The sequence below is a fragment of the Bufo gargarizans genome, chromosome 1, assembly GCF_014858855.1.
Source record: "Bufo gargarizans isolate SCDJY-AF-19 chromosome 1, ASM1485885v1, whole genome shotgun sequence".
Lineage (NCBI taxonomy): Eukaryota > Metazoa > Chordata > Amphibia > Anura > Bufonidae > Bufo > Bufo gargarizans.
The window spans coordinates 128675944-128700408 of NC_058080.1; the positions used below are offsets into that span (position 1 = coordinate 128675944).

A 24465-nucleotide genomic window follows, 5' to 3' on the forward strand; every position below is an offset into this window, starting at 1 on the left:
TGAGAACCGTACGGGCTGCAGCTGAGAGCGTACTGTTTAGTCAGTCTGCATTGTTCATGGCTGTGTGACACCTTCAATACCATGTGGCCATTAACAATGCAGACCGACTAAACCGTGCAGTGTTTATTAGTTATCAAGACCCAGCTTATATCCCGCCCGCCCTGTCGCCAGATGTTTTCATTTGCGCGATGGGGAGATGCAGCGGTGCCCGTGCAGGGATCAGAAGCAAGGTGGGTGTCGGGGAGCAAGGTAAGTACAACCTCTGTGAGGAGCTAAGGCATATGGGGGAGCATTATAGATCTTGGATAACCCCTTTAAGAACATCTGTTTTTAGCTATAATCTGTATAATTTATGCAAAAAAAAAATCTTACAATTTTTTGGGGGAAAGGGACGCTGCTACGATTACAGGTCTATGAGAAAAGACCAACTGTTGAGAGCTACATCCCCACCCCATTACACCTGTAGACTTGTCTTCTGTAAAGAGAAGGGAGCAAGCTCTCTGGCAGTGGCTTATATCCTGTGAGAAAAAAAAATATCGGGCATGTTGAAATCTAGCTGCCCCATCCTTCTCTCTAACTTCTGCCATTAGGGGGAGAGTTGAAGGTCCCCCATGCACATTAAATAGTTGGCCGGACTCAACAAAACACACGTTAGAAATATATTGGCTGAACTTGACCATTTTTGGCCACTTAAAAATAATGCAAATTAAAAAAAAATGTGCCTCTCTGTGCTGCTGCTGATGATTTATTTTTTCTTCAGCCACAGTAAATTGAGCAACGTAAATTCTAAGTATCTGAGCTACACTTCCCTTTCAAAAGTATGTGACTTTTCTCTGTACTGGTGAGAACAGAAAGCGAGTGCGGGAAACGATTAGTGTCTACATAAGTAGCGGCACGGTACTCGACTGCAGCGTGGCCTCATTGCAACCTGAACACGACCACACCATGCGGTCTTGCACAGATCACATGCCGCCTGCTATATCTTAAATATGAAATGAAATGACGGGCAAGTCCAGTGAAGTGTGCACCCATTTTTTTGTACCCAATTGGTGAGCCACCGAATACATACTTTCTACTATATCTTAAATATCATGTCTTATTAAGAGATCTGGATGATAGGTAATTACCACCTGCCTTGTATAAAGACAGGCACACTTACCTTCCTCAGTCTTGAACCATTCTGGAATACAGACAATGAGCAGGACTGTTATTCCGATACAGAGTTTAAGCAGCAGAGAAGCTGCCATCACAGACACGTGTCACAGCAAGGACTGGTGAAACCATAGGCTGCCGCCACTTATCATTTCCTCAGTGAATTCCAGCACTCGCTTTCTGTTCTCACCAGTACAGAGAAAAGTCACATGCATTTGAAAGGGAAGTGTAGCTCAGATATTTACGTTGCTCAATTTACTGCGGCTGAAGAAACTGAGAGAGGCACATTATTATTTTTTTTTAAGTGTTTTTCTTTGCATTATGTTTCAGTGGCCAAAAATGGTCAAGTTCAGCCAATATAGTTCTAACGTGTGTGTTGTTGAGTCCGGCCAACTATTTAATGTGCGTCGGGGACCGTCAACTCTCCCCCTAATGTCAGAAGTTAGAGGAGAGAAGGATGGGGCAACTCGATTTCAACATGCCCGATCCGTTTTTTCTCACAGCATATAAGCCACTGCCAGAGAAGTCTACTTGTGGCTTGCTCCCCTTCTCTTTACAGAAGACAAGCCTGCAGGTGTAATGGGATGAGAATGTAGCTCTCAACAGTTGGGCTTTTGTCATAGACTTGTAATCGTAGCAGCGCCCCTTTTTTTGCATAAATTATACTGATTATAGCTAAAAACAGATGTTCTTAAAGGGGTTATCCAAGATCTATAAGGCCCCCCTATATGCCTGGGCTCCTCACAGAGGTTGTACTTGTATCTTGCTCCCCAGCATCCGCCTTGCTTCTGATCCCTGCTCGGGCACCGCTGAATCTCCCCGTTGAGCGGATGAAAACATGTGGAGACAGGGCGGCCAGCCAATAGCATGCCACAATGGGGAAAAGCTGCCACATCCACCCCAATGTATGTTTTCATCCACGCGATGGGGAGATGCAGCGGTGGTGGTGCCGGCATCAGAAGTGACAAGGGTGCCGGGGAGCAAGGGGGGTCATTATAGATCTTCGAGAACCCCTTTAAAAACTTTCGATGAGTGTGGTCATTGTGTGAAACCAGCTCCGTGTTGGAACGTGATTTTTTGTACTGAACTCTTCTCCTATGAGCAGACGATTTATAATGCTGTGCGTCTTTCCCCAACCTGAACTGTAATGACTTATTTCAGTTGAGGTCCGGCAGAGACACACAGCATTATAAATCATTATAATACCAGGCGGAGAGTTCTCTACAGGAATTCATTCTCTTTGCTCATTTGAAACTGACTTTTATGTAGAACTGAGAAGGCCTATTGAAAAAATTAAAGCGGGAACCCTTCTGACTCTACCACAACCTTAATCAAACAGGAGGACTTACATCTCGTTGTCATCATCTTTAAAGGGGTTGTCCGGGTTCAGAGCTGAACCCAGACATATCCCCATTTTCAACCAGGCAGCCCCCCCTGACTTGAGCATCCGAGCAGTTCATGCTCCGATGCTCTCCTTTGCCCTGCACTAAATCGCGCAGGGCAAAGGCATTTTCTGGAGTTCTGGTGACAAACCGGGCTCTCCATCAGGCTGCCAGGCAGAGGCCTCCACCCAGTAGTGAGGCCGGTGATGTCATCAGCACTAATGGGCGGGCTTTAGTGCTGCCCTAGCTTGTAAAACAGCTAGGGCAGCGCGAAAGCCCGCCCATCAGAGCCGGTGATGTCACCGAACACACTGCTGGGCGGAAGCCTCTGCCCGGCAGTGTGTTATTGTAAATAAAAGAGCCCTTGCCCTGCATGATCCAGCGCAGGGCAAGGGAGCGCATCGGAGCATGAAATGCTCCAATGCTAACATCAGGGGTCCTGCCTGGGTGAAATTATGGATATGTCTGGCTTCAGCTCTGAACCCGGACAACCCCCTTTAAAGAGGACCTTTCATCAGTTTAGCCCTAGCGGTGCGCTCTGATTGCATTGGCTCACAGCCAGGGAGAAGAGAATTGCTCCCAGTGAAACTGCGAGTCTCCTCCTAGTATAACCGAGTCGGCTCATTATAATATAAGGCGCCGAAATCAACAGGGCCAACAGCGGACGAACGGGGGAGTCTTTGGAAAAAAATAAAAAGTGCCATGGCATCAGTGGGGGCCGCCCTATAAGGTAAGTTTCTAATTAGGCTAGGGCTAAACTGATGAAAGGTCCTCTAAGTTAATTTCCTATACCATTGTAGGACATATGAAGAGGGAATTCTACACAGATTCTCATTGCCTCCATGGCATCTACTAGTTTGTTACTTTAGCATAATTGTACTGTAGAAATCTGAGGTCAAGCAAGAGATTATGACAGGTGTTCTTTGTGCCTCTCACAGCTGTGCTCACACAGTTCTAGTGCAGGAAATGGCATGTCTACATAGGAAATATATACAAATATAGGCCTGAATGCATTGAGCCCAGGTTTTTTTTTTTAACCCCTTCTTGATGCCGCAATTTTTTTAAAATTTTTATAAAAAAAATTTTAATTTAACGTTTTTTACTTTTATTTTATTTTTATTTTTCTGTTCCTATAGCCGTATGAAGGTTGTGTTTTTTTTTTTTTTTTGCAGGACAAGTTGGAAAAACTCTAAATAGAGGTTTCATTTTGTACAGCATCCCCTATGTAGTAAAAATGACCTGTTAACTTTATTCTGTGGGTCAGTACTATCACAGCAATACAACAGTTTTTCTGGTGTTTTAATCCTTTGGAAAAAAAATATTCTCTTTTTATTACCATACTCTGACCCCTATAACTTTTATATTCATGCCTCTGAGCTGTGCGAGAGCTCATTTTTTGAGCAGTGATCTGTGTTTTTTATTGATAATAATTTGGGAGTGTCACTTTCTGTTCACTTTTTATGTTAAAGCCACTAAACCAGCAAATCATATATTTTTTTTCTTTATTATGCTGTTCACTCTACAGGATATTTTAATCATTTGGCTGTTTTTGGATGTAAAAACATCAATGATCTTTATTTTGTTTTATTATTTGTAAAATTGGAAAGGGGTGATTAGAATTTTTTGTACATTTATTTTTAGTCCCCCTAGTGGACTTTAACATGTGAAGGTCTAATCATTGAACCCATAGATTGCAATATTTAAAATTGCAATCTACAGGAGAATCTATGGCAGGGCTTAATACTTCGCTGTAACAGGCCTAAAGTATGAAGATGTCGTTTCTGATCATTCCATTTTGTATCTGTTCATTTAAATTCTATTTTGTATCTGACCTGTGAATACAGGTGCAGGGAGTAAGGCTTTGTCTACATATTTTCTCAAGGTTGTTTTAGGATTCTCACTCACTGTGGTCCTGGGAACTGACTGCTCCAAGGTCTGGGGTAAGAGCAGATGAACAACACGTACACAGTGACAAGTATGGAGCGCATGCGCTGATTACGTTCCACTAGGGAATGGAGCTTTTTGTTTAAACAGTATAAAGCTATAACCCTTCAGGGAAAAGGTCAGAAGCTCATCCTACGGGGGACTCCTCATGTAGGGACCTAATCAGTGTTTCCTGATCGAAACTTTCGATGAAAGAGCTTCCGAGCTGATGTGTCGCTGTCAGATGATGTGAACTCAATCGGTGATGTCCGTATCTTCATTCTGGATGTAGTCAGGACTCCAGTTGAAGCGTTGATGTATTATTTATTATGTTCTTTATCCTTGTATATAGATAATTTATAGCGCTGTGTAGCTATAGTTTCAGTCTCTCTTTAAAGAATATCCGAACAGTCTTTTTTTTATCAGCAAAACACAGGACTCAAGCCTTCAGAAGTGATCTTGGCGCAGAGGAGCTGATCAGTTACTGGGTGCAAAGCGCTCACAGTAATTGACCGATCAGACGTCATAGTCACAACCGACCTCAGCATCTGTGCTTGTCCGATCAACAGCAGAGGCCCAGCTGTTACTGAAAGATGGACCCTGCTGTAATTGCTGGCATTGGTGAAAACTCAGATGCCAGCAGATTACCCCTTAGATGCCACAGTCAAAGAATCTAAGAGGTTTTCAAAGGGAGGGAGCTTCCTCTCTGACCCCATAGGCTCCCCATTATGGCTGCTAAAGGCTCTTTCACACCTGCGTTCTTTTCTTCCGGCATAGAGTTCCGTTGTCGGGGCTCTATGCCGGAAGAATCCTGATCAGTTTTATCCTAATGCATTCTGAATGGAGTGAAATCCGTTCAGGATGCATCAGGATGTCTTCAGTTCCGGAACGGAACGTTTTTTGGCCGGAGAAAATACGCAGCATGCTGCGCTTTTTGCTCCGGCCAAAAATCCCGAAGACTTGCCGCAAGGCCGGATCCGGAATTAATGCCCATTGAAAGGCATTGATCCAGATCCGGCCTTAAGCTAAACGTCATTTCGGCGCATTGCCGGATCCGACGTTTAGCTTTTTCTGAATGGTTACCATGGCTGCCAAGACGCTAAAGTCCTGGCAGCCATGGTAAAGTGTAGCGGGGAGCGGGGGAGCAGCATACTTACCGTCCGTGCGGCTCCCGGGGCGCTCCAGAGTGACGTCAGGGCGCCCCACGCACATGGATGATGTGATCGCATGGCACGTCAACCATGCGCATGGGGCGCTCTGACGGCACTCTGGAGCGCCCCGGGAGCCGCGCGGACTGTAAGTATACCGCTCCCCCGCTCCCCGCTCCTACTATGGCAACCAGGACTTTAATAGCGTCCTGGCTGCCATAGTAACACTGAAAGCATTTTGAAGACGGATCCGTCTTCAAATGCTTTCAGTACACTTGCGTTTTTCCGGATCTGGCGTGTAATTCCGGCAAGTGGAGTACACGCCGGATCCGGACAACGCAAGTGTGAAAGAGGCCTAAGGCTAGGTCTCATAGGCAACTGTCAGTGTAATACAGACAGTCATACACTATGTATGGTAATGCATTTTAAGAATGGTTCAGATCTTCTAAAGTTTCAAGCAAAAAAAAAAAAGCATCCCTTTGCCCTCATCTAGCCATTTACAATTGAAAAAAATAAAATAAAAATAGACATATTAGGTATTAAAGGGGTTATCCAGGAATAGATATTTATGAATTATCATCAGGATAGGTTAGATCTGCAGGGTGCAACACCCAGGACTCCCGAAAATCAGCTGTTAGAAGAAGCCTTGAGCACTGCAGTCTCTTCCTAGGCCAGTGACATCACTGTACATTGCTCACATTGCCTAGTTGCAGCTCAGCCCCATTCTATTCAATGGGGATCAGCTGCAATACCAAGCACTGCCACTATATAATGTACTGCGTCTCCTTGGAAAGCTCCTGTGAGCACAGTGGTTCCCTGAAACAGGGACATGGACCCCTCCTGATGTGATAATGATGATCTATGCTGAGGGTAAGACACCAATGTCTTTTCCAGGATAACCCCTTTAAAACTGTGCCAGAACAGCCATTTTTTGGTCACATTGTGCTTCACAAAAAGCGTGAGTGATCAAAAAGTACTATGTATGCCAAAACTATACAAATTAAAACTCACACCACAAAAAATGAGCCAATAATATAAAAACGGTTTTCAGAAAATGGTGCAGCAAAAACGTTTTTTTTTCTTCTGAAAAATGCTTTAATTGTGTAAAACGTTAAAATTTTAACAATTATCATATTTAGTATTGTTGCATCCATAGCAACCTGCACTATAAAAATAACACATGATCTACCCCATCATACAAGACCATGGGCAGAAAAATAAACAAAAATATGGCTTTCAGAAAATGGCGACACAAAATGATTATTTTTTTCAAAATGCTTTGTGTAGGGGCTCATGCACATGGCCATTGTCGTTTTTTAATATCTGCAAATTGCAGATTCGCATAACATGGATACCGAACATGTGCGTTCCTTTATAGAACTGTCCTATCCTTGTCTGTAAAACGGACAAGAATAGGACATGTTCTATTTTTTTTGCAGGTGCCACGGAATGGACAAGTAAATGCTCCGTATCCAATGTGGATCGGATGTGGACAAAAACAACGGTCATGTGCATGAGCCCTAAAGCTGGTGAAACATAAAAATAAAATAAAAATACTATTGGTACCGTGTTTCCCCGAAAATAAGACATCCCCCGAAAATAAGACCTACCTCTAGTTTTGCCTATCACTGTAATATAAGGCATCCCCCCGAAAATAAGGCCTCCCCGATTATAAAGCATCCCCCGAAAATAAGGCCTCCCCGATTATAAAGAATCACCCGAACATAATGCCTCCCCGATTATAAAGCATCCCCCGAACATAATGCCTCCCCGATTATAAAGCAAGCCACCCCAGAGTGTAAGGACCCCGCAGCTACGGTACCGCAAGGCGCCGCCATGCAGCTCACTGATTGGCCGCAGCGCAGGCGGTGCGAGGTCTCTTTAAATCAGGGAGCCCGCGCCGCCGCCAGGACAAGCTGCCGCCCGCTGCTCGCTCTGCCCTGATGGAGTCTCACAACTTGGCTGGCACGGACACACAGGGGACGGGGTGACAAGTAGGGGGGGGGGAATATCTGATGGAAGGTGGGGGATGTCTGGTGAAGATGGTGGGGGGAGACTAAAAACTGTAATTAAAATGACACAGGGTGATCAGAGGGGGAAATCAAAATGACACAGGGTGATCAGGGTGGGGAGTGGGATCATTTAAAATTACACAGGGTGATCAGGGTGGGGAGGGGGATCATTTAAAATGACACAGGGGGATCAGAGGGGGGAATCAAAATGACACAGGAGGATAAGAAAGGGGTACTAAAATGGTAATCCCCACTCAGATTCTCCTGTGTCATTTTAATTTCCCCCACTAATCCCCCTGTGTCATGGAAAAATAAGACATCCCTGAAAATAAGACCTAGCGCATCTTTAGGAGAAAAAATGAATATAAGACACTGTCTTATTTTCGGGGAAACAGGGTATCTCTGTAATTGTATTAACCAGTATAATAACGTCATTTGTATTAATTGTATTAACCAGTATAATGCTGCCATTTCTTTATCCTGCTTCCCGAAAAGCGGAAAAAAAAGTGATCAAAAACTCGTATGTACCCCAAAATAGAACTAATGATAAAGGGCAACTCATCCCCCAAAAAATAAGCTGTCACACAGCTCCGTCGAGAGAAAAATAAATGCATAGTTCTCAGAGAATAGCTGTACTGGTACCTCAGTGGCTGTTCAAAGCAACATGGCGCCCATAAATCAGTCCATCAAAATCTGCACTGCAAAAGCCAAAAGATGTTTTTTTCCTTTTGAACCCTGCAGTTTACCCAAACAGCAGTTTAGGTCCACATTTATGGCATTTCAGTATCCAGTAGAGCCTGCCTAATAATTTAAGGGACGTGTTTCTCAGATAGCGCAAGTTGGGCACAGCATGTTGGGCACTGAAATGCCATATCTGTGGAAAATGTGCAATTTTTGTTTTGCACAGTCCCTTGCTCAATAATTTGTACAAAACACCCGTGGGGTAAAAATGCTCACTCCACCCTATGATAAATAACTTGATGGGTGTAGTTTTTAAAATGGGGCCATTTACGGTATAGGGGTTTCCATTTTAGTGGTATCTCAGGGTATCTGCAAATGTGATGTGGCCAATTGGCGCTCCTTCCCTTCTGAGCAGAGTTGCCAACCAGAATTTTTCTTTTTTCTGGACAACTTATCCCAAAATCACGGACAGCCAACATTTTTTACGGGCAAATTAGAAAACCATAATGAATGATAACTATTATAAGTAATTCAGGACTATAGCTCAATATACTGATCAGAACTCATTACTAGCATTTACTGTGAGCTGTACAATGATACCTAACACCAAAATAATCTGGTCAAGTACCACCAACCATCTACTTTTTTTTCACAAACACTGCAAAAAAGCCACCTATTTTTACAGACTGTCCAGAAATTTTGGACAGTTGGCAATTCTGCTTCTGAGCCCTGCCATGTTCCCATGCACCAAGTTAAGAGTTAGTGCCCACATTTATGGCATTTCCGTACCCAGTAAAACCACGACTTTCCAGTTTTAAAAGGCCAAAGAAGGGATAATATTGGGTGCATACACAGCGTGCAACAGCAATGTTTTTTACAGTAAGTCATGTCTCTAACTCTGCTTAATGTCTATCTTTAGACCCAGATAGTATATTGTCCCCTTAGTGCCCACACACAGTAGAATGCCCCCTTAGTTCCCCCACACAGTAGAATGCCCAATTAGTGCCCCCTTACAGTAGATTGCCCATTTTAGTGTCCTCATATAGTAGAATGCCACTTTAGGGCCCCTTACATTAGTATGCCCCCTTTAGTGCCTCCTCTACAGTCAAATGCCTTTTTTAGTGCCCCTTGCGGTAGAATTCCCTTTTAGTGCCCCCATACAGTAGAATGCCCCCTTAGCACCCCACTCAGTAGTTATGCCCCCTCATGCTTTAATAAACACATGACCCTAGATCACGCTTTAGATCAGACACTAGATCTGGGTGTCCTGACAGAATGAGCATGATCAAGCGTCAGCAAAATGGCTACTGAAGCTTCACTAACTGTCATCACCTTGTGTTCCCTCTTGTGCTTAGTGCACCACTTTCATGCGATTGGATGCTTTTCTGAAGCCTCTAACAAGTGTCTTGACACATGTGTGGTCGCTGCCCCACGGAAGATGCTCACGGTAATGAACCGGATTGTGTAAAATTGCAGAAGGAGGTGGGCCAGGAGAGCCAAGACTAATGATGATCACACTTAGAGATCCAGGCCACCTCCTTCTGCACAAGAATCAATTCCAGGGCATAATGTCTAAACGTGACCCCCCCCCCCCAGCAACTTCTCTGCAGCCAACCTCCGATGGCTAATCAAGACTGCCACACTTAACAAAAACCCCTCCACCAACTCAGTAGTTATGCCTTCTTAGTGTCCCCAAACAGTAGTAATGCTCACTTACTCCATCCTCACAGTAGTGATCCCCCTTAATGCCCCCACACAGTAGTACTCTCCCTAATATAAGTGAAGGCCCCCAGTGTTGTAAATAAAAAAAAATATAAAAAAAAATCGGTAATACTCACCTAGTCCCAATGAACAGACCATATCCTGATCTCCCCAGCTGACAGAGTGCATTGACATCATCACACCTGCTGGGATAAGTAGATGAGGAAAGGGGAACTTAAAACGGCCCTGGAAAAAATAAAAATAAAACTGGCCCCATGTTGTAGGTAGGCTGTTTATAAGAAAAAAAAAGGCATATTCCATAGACTGCAATGGCTCTGTACGGAGAATGATCACTGTATCATCAGTGCCTTTACATAGGACTGCAGGTACATGATACTACATTATCTGCACTCTGTTCATGAAGCAACATGACATATCATACTGTCTCAGGGCAGCCTGGGCAGACTTCATAGTCTTGGAGCCATAAACCATTCATTGGGGCAGCTGCAGACTGGTACCTCCTGTCCTGTAGAGCAGTTTCTGTCCATAGATGTGAGTGGAGAGGAGAAGAGGTAGAGGCGCAGCACCAGTATAGACTGACTCACTGCAGCAGGCAGCTCCGGTGCTCCGCTCCCACCGTCTGAAACCTCTTTGTTGTGATGTCATGCAAGACATGTTCAGAAGACTGTACCCGTCCAAGTGCCTCCTCCAGCCTCGGCACCTGGGGCACATGCACCCACTTGCGCCCACCCTTTCCCCTCTATGCCTTTGGGTACATCATTCGGGGAACCATGTTTGATATGTATATTCTGTAATGAATGTCATTATATGTATTATTTGTGATATTAAATTATATTTTTTTTGCATATGATGATATCACAATTACATTTTCCACCAATCCAATAGCTTATGTGTTCAAGAGCCCAATTTGCATATTCTGGATTTTCCACCAATCCAATTGCTTGTTTCAGAACCTCATTTGCATATTCTGATGATGTCATAAAGACATTGTCCCTTAACCGGCGCCTGATGCTGTAACCGGTGCAGTGCTGTTGTCTTCTCAGTGGGACATAGTTCTGCTCTCTTGCGTCCTTAGTGATTATTTGCTACAGGAAGCGATTTTACTAAAGATGTCTGGTTCTATCCAGACCATGTGGCTTCTACTGCTCGTAACATCTGTCTTCATCGGACTGTCTCTCTGTTGCATACCATGCGACTCCAGAGGGAAAATGGCTATGGAAGAATTCAACACCTTCATCAAAAGCCAAGTCGATGACATTGACTCAATAGAAGCTTATGTCAACATCAAGCGGTTTGCCAAAATCGCAGAAAAAAGGGTCCTGGACTACCTTGAGGATGAAGTCGGCATACTGGGTACTTATATTATTACTATTATCTCTATTTCATATAATCTATAGATAGATAATTATTGTACCATTATTTTCCTTCCAGATAAATATGCTATAACCGAAATTGCGTCTGAATATAAAAAATCTGTGGACGTCATCCAGGCTATAGATTTTAAGGGTAAGTACAATATTTTATACGTAGGTGGAAATTCTACTTCTCTTATTGATAGAAATTAGTGTGTTGGGGGCTCAGACTAATAGATGAGGGGATCGGACTCTCATTCTGCTCCTCTTTATATATCTTAGAGGTCCAGCTTCTTCACATCATTGGACTCCATTTCCAGCGACTCAAAGAAAAGCTCAAGGTTATCGTCCAGGACTCAAACCAACGTAAGTGGAATCTTCTTCTGTCTACCATTGTACTTATCTTCTACGTGTCTGGTAGGTTGTCAGAGAGGATGTTTTCAGCTTGTTTACCTTTCCCTACAGCCTAGTGACAGGAGGGAGCGATTGTAATAAAATGTTCTATACTGGGAATTGCTATGCGTGCAGTTTTCTCTTGTATTATTGCAGTGTTATAGATAGAGCCCTCATATACAGGGGATTTCTGTTCTCTATTGTTTTCTATTAGTAATTCTGCTTTTCTTCATTTCTCACTTTTAGGGAGGTGTCCAAATAAACAAGGTGAGTTCTTCTAGATATAACACGTGCTATAATATGACATATAAATGCATTACACACACAGGCCTCGTGTAGTAATAGTAATGTAGACCCAAACTAGAGATCCCCACAGCCACCAATCAGATCACTGCTGTTATCTGCTACCCTGTACTGGACATATGAAAGCCGGCACCTGATTGGCTGCCAGGGGTGTTTGCACTAGGAGCTGCTGCGCTCTATAGAGGCCCGGAACGTTCTGGGGCGGCTCAGAGATTTCTGTCAATGGAAATCTAGAAAACAAAGTGATGAACACAGAGGCACTGACATCATGTAATAATAAGGAGACCCAGAGATGAGAGGTTTCTGAGTCTGACAATGAGAACGGTCAGTAATGTCTTCTTTCTTCTCCATTCCTCAGGTGCAGACAGCTGTGGTAAGTACATTTTATACCAGATTCAGCTTCTTGTCATTATTATTATCTATAAGATTGGAAGGTTATAACACAAGTGCATTTCCCCAGGATTAATGGTGCAAACCTACACCAACTGTAAGACCTGCTCCGAGGAGAAGGTTGTCTGCGCCGGGGGCCCTCCAAAAAATCAAGGTACAGTATAAGATTTCTATTATAGGCCAGAAGAACTAGAATTACACTATATAATGCATGCCAATGGACCTTTCCCACCAATGTGTGTAAACTATGTGTAAACTGTGGGTACTGTGCCTATTATACAGAGGTGAGCAGCACTACATAGGCACTTTACACAGCACTCGCTGACTATTATATGATGTCTCCTCTTTTCACAGACTACTTGGAGAGATGCAGCTGCCTGTGCACCTCCAACAGATGTTTTGGTAAAGTAGAAGTTTCTATTCTTATATCTACATTCATATAGTACATTAGTAAATATATAGGACCCCAAATCCTCACTGTACACTAAATATACCAGTCACTGGTATACACCAGACTTCCCAAAGCAGGAGGATATTTACATTAATATGATTCAGTCCATAAGCAGGCTAGAAGGGTGATTTGTGGCAGCCTGTACAGTATACTGTCCATGTGCAGGTGACAGAGGGGTGATAGATACCAGCACATGATTATCATATTTATTCTAATATTATAAGTGTCTTTAATGCTCGGCTCACATTTCATTTCTTTCTTCTTTTCTCAGATCTGAAAACTGGACGGTCCTGCTCTCCATGTAAAGATCACAAGTCTCACCTGGCAGAGACTGTAAACTGTGGAGGTGAGGAGATGGCAGAATATAACCAGTTACTATCAGTCTCCTCTATGATGCCCATATTTCCTATTAGGTCTTATAGAAGGAGACGTGTTATTGAGACAACCCCTAAATGTAGGACAGAAAATCTACACAGTTACTTCTATAATATATTCTTTAATTTTCCTGTTCTTCTAGAGATAAATATAAAAATCCCAGAATATGAAGAACTAATTCTGGACTGTACTTTTGAATGGTACGCGAGGCTGGAGGAAACCTATAACAACGTGTTCACCCTGGTAAGTGCAATGCAGATTTCCAAGAAAATAAGGGTAGAATTGGGAGATTGTTCAGTTTGAGTTATATGACCATAATGTTAAGGCAGCACTTCCCAAACGTATTCCTTTCATTACTCAAAAACCACTTAGCAGAAAGTCCTTTCACCCAATATCATCACCCGGCTGCTCAATATGGTCTAAAATCAGACTTTCTGTCATGTCAGCAAATTATCATCAGTAATTTTATAGATCTTTTGTCTTAATGATATGACTATGATAAATTACAAATATTATAAAATAGTTGTGATATCTGAGGCTCTAATAATTCTCCATATTTTTTCTATAGCATAATGAACAGAATCCCAAAATCACCCGGGAGCCCTATCTAGTGATCAAGGGCGTACAGATGGGGGACTCCGGACGGTACACGTGTACCACCATCCTGGACTCTGAGGTGCCAGTGAGTAAGATCACCTATAACGTGGCAGGTAAGGACATATTATTACTGGCACTATGCTGGGTGGTAATTCTTAGATACATGGGATTCATATCTACTTGTGGGTGATAATTAGTGAGAAAGGATCTAGTTCTGAAAATCTGAATTGTCACCTATAATGTGGGGTTATTTTACATTAGTATTTGTAAGGAAAAAACCTATAATGGAAAGATTTTAGCCATTTCTATATTTTGGAGCCACTCTTGGTTTTGACAGTGCTTCTGAGCCTCCATGATGCAGACGATTCTGATATTCTGACATATATTTCATGTTATTTCATGTATAAGATACACTACAATGTCATTATCGTTCTCTTCGTGGAATTAACTATTATTGTAATTGTTTTCTTCATTTAGTTATCAGCGGATCGGAACAGGCGACAAAAACATACCATCCTCGCCCTACACTTCCTGATGTGCTTGACATCACAGCGCCTGAGCCGCCACTTCTAGAGGAGCTACGGAACAACAATGCTTCCCTCATAGCAATATCTGTGGCCGGCTCCGTCACCATCATGCTGATCGCTGGCATATGGTAGGTAGCATTTATAAGATACTCTGTGGAACAGGCGTATTATTTCAGATACATATTACACATTACACAGTGTAAACTTAGTCCAGGCCGTCACTAGATGCTCCAGATTTATCACAATACTGAACGCTTCATGATAAATTTGGCGCATATTACAAGGCCAGACATGTTATAATGTCAGTGGACTGATAAGCAGCTAATGTAAGAAAAAACATTGGAGGATCTGTGCACACATTTCACTCAGAGCTGACATGTAAGTAGCAAATATCAAATAACTGAGAGATTTACTTTTTTCAGCATCTGCATGTTCTGGAGGAAAATGAAATCTAGAGAGCCTCTGGAAAAAGAGCCAGTGTGAAGGCGAACCGTCAAGCACCATCCTCTACTGCCACCTGCCAGGAAAAAAAAAGAAAAAAGAAAATTATAACCCTACCCCAAAAAAAAAAAAAAATTTAAAACTTCTTTTCCCCATTTATCCTTTCGCTTTCTCCTTTCTCTCCCTAATCCTCCTCCAAAAAAAAAAATGTTCCCCCCCCACCCAAAAAAAATAAAGATCTTCCCTTCCCCTTTTCTTCCCTCCCCTTTTTCCCTCAAAAAAAAAAAAAAATTAAAAACTTCTCTTTCCCCATTTATCCTTTCCCTTTCTCCTTTCTCTCCCTAATCCTCCTCCAAAAAAAAAAAATGTTTCCCCCCCCCCCAAAAAAAATCTTCCCTTCCCCTTTTCTTCCCTCCCCTTTTTCCCTAAAAAAAATAAAAATAAAAAATTATACAAAAAATCTTGACTGCAGCATTTCATTTCCCATTCCTTACCTGCCTATATATCAGATAAGAACTACAGAGACTATATCGGAGAAAGACCAGGAAGATGGAGTCTCTTCTTGTTATTCTTGTCACCATCGCCAGTTTCAAGATCTATAGTCATATACCTTATGGTTTGACTGAGCGGAAATATGTCTTTATTAGAAAACCTCTCTAAGGGATCATGGTCATGAACGTATTTTTTTGTCTGTTTTGGTTCTGTTATTTGTTTTGTGGCCCTTATTCAGAACCATTCATTTCAATGGGCCCGCAAAAAAAAAGAAATACCTCTGTGTGCATTCAGTATATGAATGTCCGCAAGTCCATTCCGCAAGGACAGGCATTGTTACAATGGATTCACAAAAATACGGATGTAAGACGGATGTCACACAGGTCGGATTAGTAGAACTACAGGTAACAGCAACTGCTAGTCAATTGCACAAAGATATAAGTAAATATTGACAAAAAATATAATTGATCAAACATATGTCGAGCCCATCTACCAGACGACAAGGTGGCTTCTAATCAGATGGGGCCTACTCTAACATGCCTCTCCTGGGCTTACTGCCTACAATCTGGGCAAAGTAGCACCCAGCTATTGTCACGACCCTTGGTCATGGTCGTGACTTCTTGTGGCCGCATGCAGTTGCCTGCGGTCTAGTTGTGGTTGCCGCTGGCAACATTGGATATGTGGCAGCAGTGCTGCCTGAGTGGTGTTGGGCAGCTTGCGGTAGGCATGCGGTTGCATCTGGCAACCTCTCCTTTAGGTGTGCCTTTTATTGGTGGGCACAGTGTGTTTGTTGTGTGTGGACACTGTTCCTTTAAGTTGCTGTCTTCCCTTCCCTTCTGTGGTGTTGGAAGGGTTAATTCCCTTCCCAGTGTGTCTGTGAGTCACTGGGTGTGTCTGACCGTGGGGTGTGGCCACTTGGCCTATAAAGCCTCAGTCCCTGGCTGGGTTCAGTAGGTTGCTCTCAGCCATGCTGGCTGGAGCAGCCTCCTGTCTCCTCCATCTGCCTGGTGGGGACCATCCTTCTGGTCATAAACCTCTGTTGGGAATTTCTATGTTTTACGGTGTTATTTAGGTGTGTGTGTGGTTTTATGTTAGTGCAGCTTGTGGTCCTGGGTTCCTGTGGGATGTCTGGTGTGTGCTGTGTTCGTTGGTGTCTGAACTGCAGCACCTGCACATGGGATCCAGGGTTTGTTGTCTGTGGCAGGTGAGTGATGTGTTGGTCCCATTTGCCTGTCACTGCCATAAGTCTGTTATTGTATTCCCCTGTGTTGCTTGGCCGTTGAGACTCCTGCTCCCCCGTGCCTAGGAGGAGCAGGTCGTCTCACTCTGTCCCCTGGTACAGGGCCGACTTGAGGGCTCGTAGGGACTTTAAGGTTCCGGCGTATGAGTCCTCCTACCACCAAGGTCGGCTCATACAGATAGGAGACAGGGTCAGCGTTAGGGACGCAATAGGAGGTGACCTGCTCCCTAACTCTGTGGTCCCGGCCAAGGGGTAACCCTACCATCTCCTGGCACCGCACGGCTGGGGGTTTCCCCCACCGCCAGCCGTGACAGCTATATCCTATACATGCCTCTCCCAAGCTGTCACCCTGCAATATGGGCAGGGTAGGATACAGCTGTACAATCTATCTAATTAAAAGCACATGGTAAGCGGGCAGAAGGTGCACGGTTCAAACTCACCACCAGGGGGCACCACCCCCAATGGCAGTGACAATAGGGAAGAAAAACAGGTGTCATCTGTTTGTTTTTTGCTCATCCGTGTTTTGCAGATCACAAAATACATATGCTCGTGTGCATGAGCCCTAAATTTAGATGACTAACTTCAAGGTCCTGGGCTCCAATGTAAAATACTTAACAGGGCCTTGAACTATCATGTGTGGTGTACAGCACTGGTCTACTCATATGGGACATGTGGACCTTTTAGACCCTTTCAGATCAAAGGGCCTAGGGTGTGACATTTGCTGGAGGAAAAAGGTGGAGCCCCCCACCTTCTGTCTAACTATTCCAGAGGAATCCAGAGGAAAAAAACTAAGATTTAGTCTTACCGGTAACACGGTTTTCCAGGAGTCCGACATGACAGCACCCACTGGAGGATGTCCTATTGGATCTCTGCAGGGACAGGAAGCGTGAGAGGTTAAAAGACTCCTCCCCACCACTCCTACCAGTGTTTTTCCAAATTACTACACCAGATAGGATCCAAACATTTATTTGAACTTTCATGTTAACATCACATTGGAAATGTATAAACGGATCCAAAGCAATAACAGCAAAAAGGAAGGAGGACTCCTGGAAAACTGTTTACCGGTAAGACTAAATCTTAGTTTCCAGGACATCCCTCCTTGACAGCACCCACTGGAGAACTACCAGCTTAATACTTTATGGGGGGACCACTGCCTGTAGGACCTTACGACCAAACCTTAGGTCCTGGTTGGCAAGAGAATCTAGTCTATAGTGTCTAACAAAGGTAGAAAAACTGGACCATGTAGCGGCCCTGCATATTTGTTCAATTGAAGCTTCCGCTTTTTCTGCCCACGAAGTCGCCACGGCTCTGGTGGAATGGGCTTTTATGGATAAAGGGCCTTTCAGTAGGTAAGACTGTCAAACCGTGTCTCTGATCCAACGGGCTAAAGTCTGTTTTAAGGCCTTGTTGCCTCTGTTCTTTCCTCCAAACAAGATAAAGAAGTTTGATGATCTTCTCCAAGAAGCTGTTCTTTGTAAGTAGGCCAAAACCGATCTTCTTACATCCAAACTGTGAAATTTTTCTTCCTGCACATTTTTGGGGCAGGCACAAAAGGAAGGAAGAATTATTTCTTGATTTTTATGGAATGGAGGGACAACTTTTGGTAAAAAGGATGGGTCCAACTTTAATATAACCCGATCGTCCAACATTTTTAAGTATGGTTCCCTGATGGAGAGGGCCTGAATTTCTCCTATTCTGCGTGCTGTGGTTATCGCAAGAAGAAAAATTGTCTTAAGAGAAAGCAACTTATCTGATAACTGCTCAATTGGTTCAAATGGGAGATTACATAGACCCTCTAAAACTATATTTAGGTCCCAAGGTGGTACTGTTTGCCTGATAGTGGGTCTCATTCTGGAAATAGATTTAATAAATCTCCTAATCAGTCTGTGGTCTGCTAAAGAGGTGTCTAAAAAACAACTCAAATCAGAAATTTGGACCTTAAGGGTACTGGGTTTTAGGCCCAAATCGAACCCCGTCTGTAAGAAGTCCAGAATGCAGCCTATAGATGGGACTGAGACCCCTGGATGTGAGTTTGACAGCCAAGAAGTCAATTTCTTCCATATTTTCAAATATATGGCCGAGGTTACGGGCTTGCGGCTTTGTTGTGAGGTTGAGATTACCTTATCTGACAGACCTTTTCTTTTTAGGATCTGCCTTTCAGGATCCAAGCTGTTAACCTCAGCTTCTCGAGGTTCGGATGTACCAGGGGTCCCTGTAGGAGAAGGTCCCTCCTTCTCGGAAGGGTTATTGGATCCCCTATAAGAATTTCCTTCAACAGAGGAAACCAGGCTCTCTTCGGCCAGGCAGGAGCTATGAGAATAAGGGTCATTGAGCATGTTCTCAGCTTCTTCAGGACCAATGGGATCAGGGGAAATGGAGGAAAAGCGTACGCCAGTTCCATGTCCCAGTCCTGGGACAAGGCGTCTACTCCTAGCGGGTTGTCTCTCGGATTTAGAGAGAAAAAACAGTTCAACTGGGTGTTCTCTCTTGACGCGAATAGGTCTACTTGTGGGAACCCCCACTGGCGGCAGATCTGTAGAAAGACTTCCCAGTTTAGAGACCATTCGCCTGAGTTGAGATTGTGTCTGCTTAGAAAGTCCGCGGTGGAGTTTTCTACTCCTTTTAGGTGAACGGCTGATACTGAGAAAACTTGCTTCTCTGCCCAACAAAATATTTGGTTTGTCAATGCTTGTAGATGAGGGTTTCTGGTTCCACCCTGACGTTTTAGGTAACAAACCGTTGTCCCATTGTCCGATAGGATTCTGATATGGTGGTTGGAGAGTATCTGCTCTGCCTTCTTCAGAGTCTCCCAAACAGCCTTCAGTTCTCTGAAGTTTGAGGATCTGCGACTGTCCAAACTGGACCATCTCCCCTGAAAGTAATGATCTTTCAGATGGGCTCCCCAACCCCACTGGCTTGCGTCCGTGGTGATCACTATGGACGGTGAAAGATTCCAGGCGACTCCTTTCCTTAGATTTACTGGGTTGGTCCACCAGGATAGAGAATCTAAACTCTGCCTTGATAGGATTATCTTTGAGTTCAAGGAATGATGATCCCTGTCCTAAATTGCCAGGACTGCGTTCTGTAGGATCCTGGAATGGAACTGAGCCCAAGGAATGACTGAGATACAGGATGTCATTAGGCCCAGAACCTGCAGTGTATGGACCCTTCTTTTTTGAAAGGTTTTTATCTTCTTCCTCATCTTCTCCCGTTTTATCTTTGGAAGAAAGGAATGTTGTTTCCCTGAATCTAAGAGGACTCTCAGAAACTGTTTCCTGGTACTTGGTACTAGGTCCGATTTGGCATAGTTTATTATCCAGCCCAAATCCTTGAAAAGGGTGATGGACTGTTGGACATTGCTTTCTAAAATCTGCTTTGTCTCTGGAATAAGAAAGAAATCGTCTAGGTACGGAATAATTTTTATTTGCCACGACTTCTGTGATTACCTTTGTGAAAATGCGCGGTGCCGAGGATATTCCAAAGGGAAGACACTGGATGATCGCAAACCTCCTGGATGATCGCAAACCTGAGATATTGTTGGTATAGTGGATGTATTGGGATGTGATAGTAGGCATCCTTTAAAGCCATGGTACATAGGAGATCCCCTACCGATATTAGTGGGATTGATGACTTTATGGATTCTATCTTGAATCCGTGGTATACCAACGACATGTTCAGGGATTTCAGGTTGATAATTGTCCTGAAGGTTCCGTCAGGTTTTTTTATTAGGAAAAGCCTTGAATAATGGCCCAAGCATTTCTGATCCTCTGGGACCTGAACTATAGCATTTAGTTTTATCAGCTTCTGTAAGTCCAGACTGAGTTGATTCTGTTGACCCGCTGATTGAAATTTTGTAATCAGGAATCTCTGCAGGGGGGGGGGGGGGCCGCAAAAATCTATTTTTGCTCCTTCCCGGAGGGTGTTGAGGATCCACTGATTCTGAGTGACCCGGGTCCAGGATTCCCAGAATAAGCGGAGTCTGGCCCCGACCGGCCTGATGTCATTGTTTGTTTGTGCTAGTATTTGGGTTGAAGAGGAAGCCCCTTCCTCTTCCTCCCTTCGGGTAACTCCATCTTCCTGACTTACCCTTTCCCCTCTCTGAGGTTGAGAACTGTTTCGAGGGCTTACGAAAGGGCTGTGATTTATTTACTTTTTCCTCTGGAAAGTCTTTCTTTTTATCTGCCGCACTTTCTAGAATGGAGTCAAGGACCTGACCAAAAAGATACGCCCCAGTAAAGAAGATTGCACAGAGTTTATTCTTAGAAGCAAGATTTGAGCCAGAGGGCTTGTCTTGCCGTGTTTGTAAGTGCATCATTCCTTGCTGCGAACCTGTCACGGCTGAGGATGGGGGAAACCCTCAGCCGTGAGATGCCAGGTGTTGTAGTGGCTACTCGGCCATGAGCACAGGATAGGGAGCAGGTCACCTCCTCAAAGCATCCCTAACCTGACCCTAACTCCTAACCAGCATGGGCCGACCTTTAAGGTAGGAGGACCCATGCGCAGGAACCTCGGAGCCCTATCTTACCCTCCGCAGATCCCTGCGCTAGGAGCTGGGTAGACGACCTACTCCTCCTTGGCACGGAGGAGCAGGAGTCTCAATGGCCAAGCTGTTGGGAAAAGGGGAACACTAACAGACTAATGGGAATGGCAGGCGAACTAAGTAGTTCTACCAACCTGCCACAGCCTTGCTGACTGGATCCCTCAAGAGACAGGAATCCAGAACCATTAGCTGCACCAAAACATAGAAAGCTCCCAACAGAAGAACATACAACCTCACCAACATAAAGACATCAACAAGAACAATAATTTTATGACCACAGGGGTGGCTCTCACAGGCAGGTCAAATACACAGGAGGCTGCTCCAGCTAGCAGGGCTGAAGCAACCTACTGAACCATGCAAGACACTCAGGCTTTATAGGCCAAGAAGCCACACCCACAGTCAGACACACCCAGTGACATCACTCACACACTGGGAAGGGAGTTAACCCTTCCAGCACCACAGAAGGGAAAGTCACAGACAGGGGAAGTGTCCAACAGATCACACTGTGGCTGTTGCCGCTGGCAACGACATGGGTGGCAGCCGTCCAGAAAGACAGCCCGAAGGCCAGGACACTGCCACCACATGTACAACATACCAGACGCTGCCACGGGCAGCCACAGTGAAAGGAAGATGTCCGTGCGCACCAAACAACAACAAGTGCACACCAGACATACAAACAAAGTGCATCCACACACGCACACAACTCCCCGGGAACCGCACACAAAGCTGTTGTCCACGGCAACCGCACTGAGGCCAACTACATTATGCCTCAGCTGCGGTTGACACAACAACCACAACCGAGGGCAACTGTATGCGGCTCCCAAGGAGTCACGACCATAACCGTGGCCGTGACAGAACCGTATTGATTCTGCAGAGGCATCTGCCATAAATGACGCCGCCATTTTCAATAATGGTAAGGATTCCAAAATTTCCTCCCTGGATGTCTTCATCCTAAGATGATTTTCTAACTGATCCAGCCATAAACACATGGCTCGGGACACCGAGGTAGCTGCAATATTTGTATTTATGGTGACCGCAGATGATTCCCAGGCCTTCTTCAGAAGCCCATCCATCTTTCGATCCATGGGATCTTTCAATTGTGAGGAATCTTCAAATGGTATGGAAGTCTTCTTCACCACCTTGGCCACCTGAAAGTCCACCTTCGGTATCTCGTCCCAAAGCTTTGTCTCTTCCGGGTTAAAGATCAGCCTGCTTTTAAATTCCCGAGGTACATAAAGCTTCTTGTCACCCTCTTCCCATTCATCCTTGATAAGATCTCTCAGGTTAGAATTTGCAGGAAAGAGTTTCCTCTTTCTGGCTCTTAGACTGCCGAACATCTCATCCTGTACAGTGCGCGTCTGTTCTTCTTCTTCTACCGCCATAGTCTGTCTAACCGCTGATAGAACAGATCCAAATTTTCTGCTGAAAACAGACATCTTTGGTTCTTCTGCTAAAGAGGGGGGATGGTCTTCCTCCAACTCTGCCGAATAGTACGCCGGTTCTTCCTCGGAATCAGAGTCTAACTGTACTCTGGGTCATTTGGAAGATGGGGAAGAGGGGACCGGAAGGGAAGGGAGCTGACTCATTCCTGCCGCCTGTACTTCTTCCCTCACTATGGCTCTTAGTTCCGCCAGAAAAGAAGGTTGCTCCTCCTTTAGGATTTTTGCTAAACAATCCATGCACAAGGGTTTCTTATATGACTTTGCACGCTTTCTAGTGCAGGTTCTGCACTTTTTAATTTTTTTCTTGGAGTCACTATGCGGTTTGTGTCCCGTCTCCTTCTCCACCTTAAAGACAAGAGGGAGATGGAGATATATAACAGGGCAAGCGGGAGCTAATCCTAAGTAAGAGGACATTACTTACAATACCCTGGACGAGGGGGTCTGCGGGAGCATCCTGCTTAACAGATACCAGGGCCTCCATGATGTTTCCTGCATGCAGCTTAACATCATCTTTTTAAAAGGACTTACCAGCTTGGCCCTGCCCTCGTCGCCGCTCGGTTCCGCCTCCTCTTCCGGGGGACTCATTCAGAGAAGAGTCGACTCCTCATGCGAGGCCTCAGAATCCTGAGGCCTCCAGCATGGATGCGCGCCGCATTTAGATTCTCACGCTTTAGGGCCCCTAAAATGCCAGGGCAGTATAAGTACCCCACAAGTGACCCCATTTTGGAAAGAAGACACCCCAAGGTATTCCGTGAGGGGCATGGCGAGTTCCTATAATATTTTTTTTTCTCATATTCCACTAACTTGTGACTAAAAATAAAATTTTACATGAACTCACCATACCCCTCACGGAATACCTTGGGGTGTCTTCTTTCCAAAATGGGGTCACATGGGGTATTTATACTGCCCTTGCATTTTAGGGGCCCTAAAGCGTGAGAAGTAGTTTGGAATCCAAATGTGTAAAAATGCCCTGTGAAATCCTGAAAGTACTCATTGGAATTTGGGCCCCTTTGCGCATCTTGGCTGCAAAAAAGTGTCACACATGTGGTATCGCCGTACTGAGAAGAAGTAGGGCAATGTGTTTTGGGGTGTCTTTTTACATATACCCATGCTGGGTGAGAGAAATATCTCTCTAAAAGACAACTTTTCCCATTTTTCTTATACAAAGTTGTCATTTGACAGAGATATTTCTCTCACCCAGCATGGGTATATGTAAAAAGACACCCCAAAACACATTTCCCAACTTCTCCTGAGTACGGCGATACCACATGTGTGACACTTTTTGCAGCCTAGGTGCGCAAAGGGGCCCAAATTCCAATGAGTACCTTTTAGGAGGGCATTTTTAGGCATTTGGATTCCAGACTTCTTCTCACGCTTTAGGGCCCCTAAAATGCCAGGGCAGTATAAATACCCCACATGTGACCCCATTTTGGAAAGAAGACACCCCAAGGTATTCCGTGAGGGGCATGGCGAGTTCATAGAAGATTTTTTTTTGGCACAAGTTAGCGGAAAATAATATTTTTTTGTTTTTTCTCACAAAGTCTCCCTTTCCGCTAACTTGAGACAAAAAGTTCAATCTTTCATGGACTCAATATGCCCCTCAGCGAATACCTTGGGGTGTTACGCATTTGGATTCCGTTAGGGGTATGGTGAGTTCATATGAGATTTTATTTTTTGTCACAAGTTAGTGGAATATGAGACTTTGTAAGAAAAAAATAACAAAAAAAATATTAAAATCAATATTTTAACTTGTGGCAAAAAAAAATTATCTTCTATGAACTCACCATGCCCCGCAAAAGTGATCTTTATAGCGCTGCAGCGATTTTACTGTGTTTTTAGAGTGATCAGAAAAAAAATATTCTGTCACTGCGGACAATTCCTTGCGGACAAGAAAAGGCATTT

The 24465-nt window shown here is 44.2% G+C and overlaps 2 protein-coding genes across 5 annotated transcripts in view; one reads left to right on the plus strand and one right to left on the minus strand.

The window, feature by feature from the left end:
- TMEM156 (transmembrane protein 156) overlaps positions 1–1351 on the minus strand; it is a 100797-nt gene extending 99446 nt beyond the window's left edge. For 2 of the 4 annotated variants that reach the window (XM_044298245.1, XM_044298252.1), the window contains exon 1: positions 1160–1351. In XM_044298245.1, coding sequence (XP_044154180.1) covers positions 1160–1247 — 88 coding nt within the window. In that variant the 5' untranslated portion in view covers positions 1248–1351. The remainder of the gene's footprint in view (positions 1–1159) is intronic. The other 2 variants (XM_044298261.1, XM_044298236.1) reach the window with 1 other exon arrangement.
- On the plus strand, positions 1001–13587 carry LOC122925060. The gene is made up of 10 exons (XM_044276594.1): positions 1001–1049; positions 11222–11373; positions 11452–11526; positions 11655–11738; positions 12012–12032; positions 12427–12441; positions 12529–12612; positions 12813–12860; positions 13181–13255; positions 13427–13587. Exons 2-10 carry the CDS (start codon positions 11229–11231, stop codon positions 13585–13587), a joined length of 708 nt encoding a protein of 235 aa, XP_044132529.1. The 5' UTR covers positions 1001–1049; positions 11222–11228.
- Positions 13588–24465: the final 10878 nt, after the last annotated feature.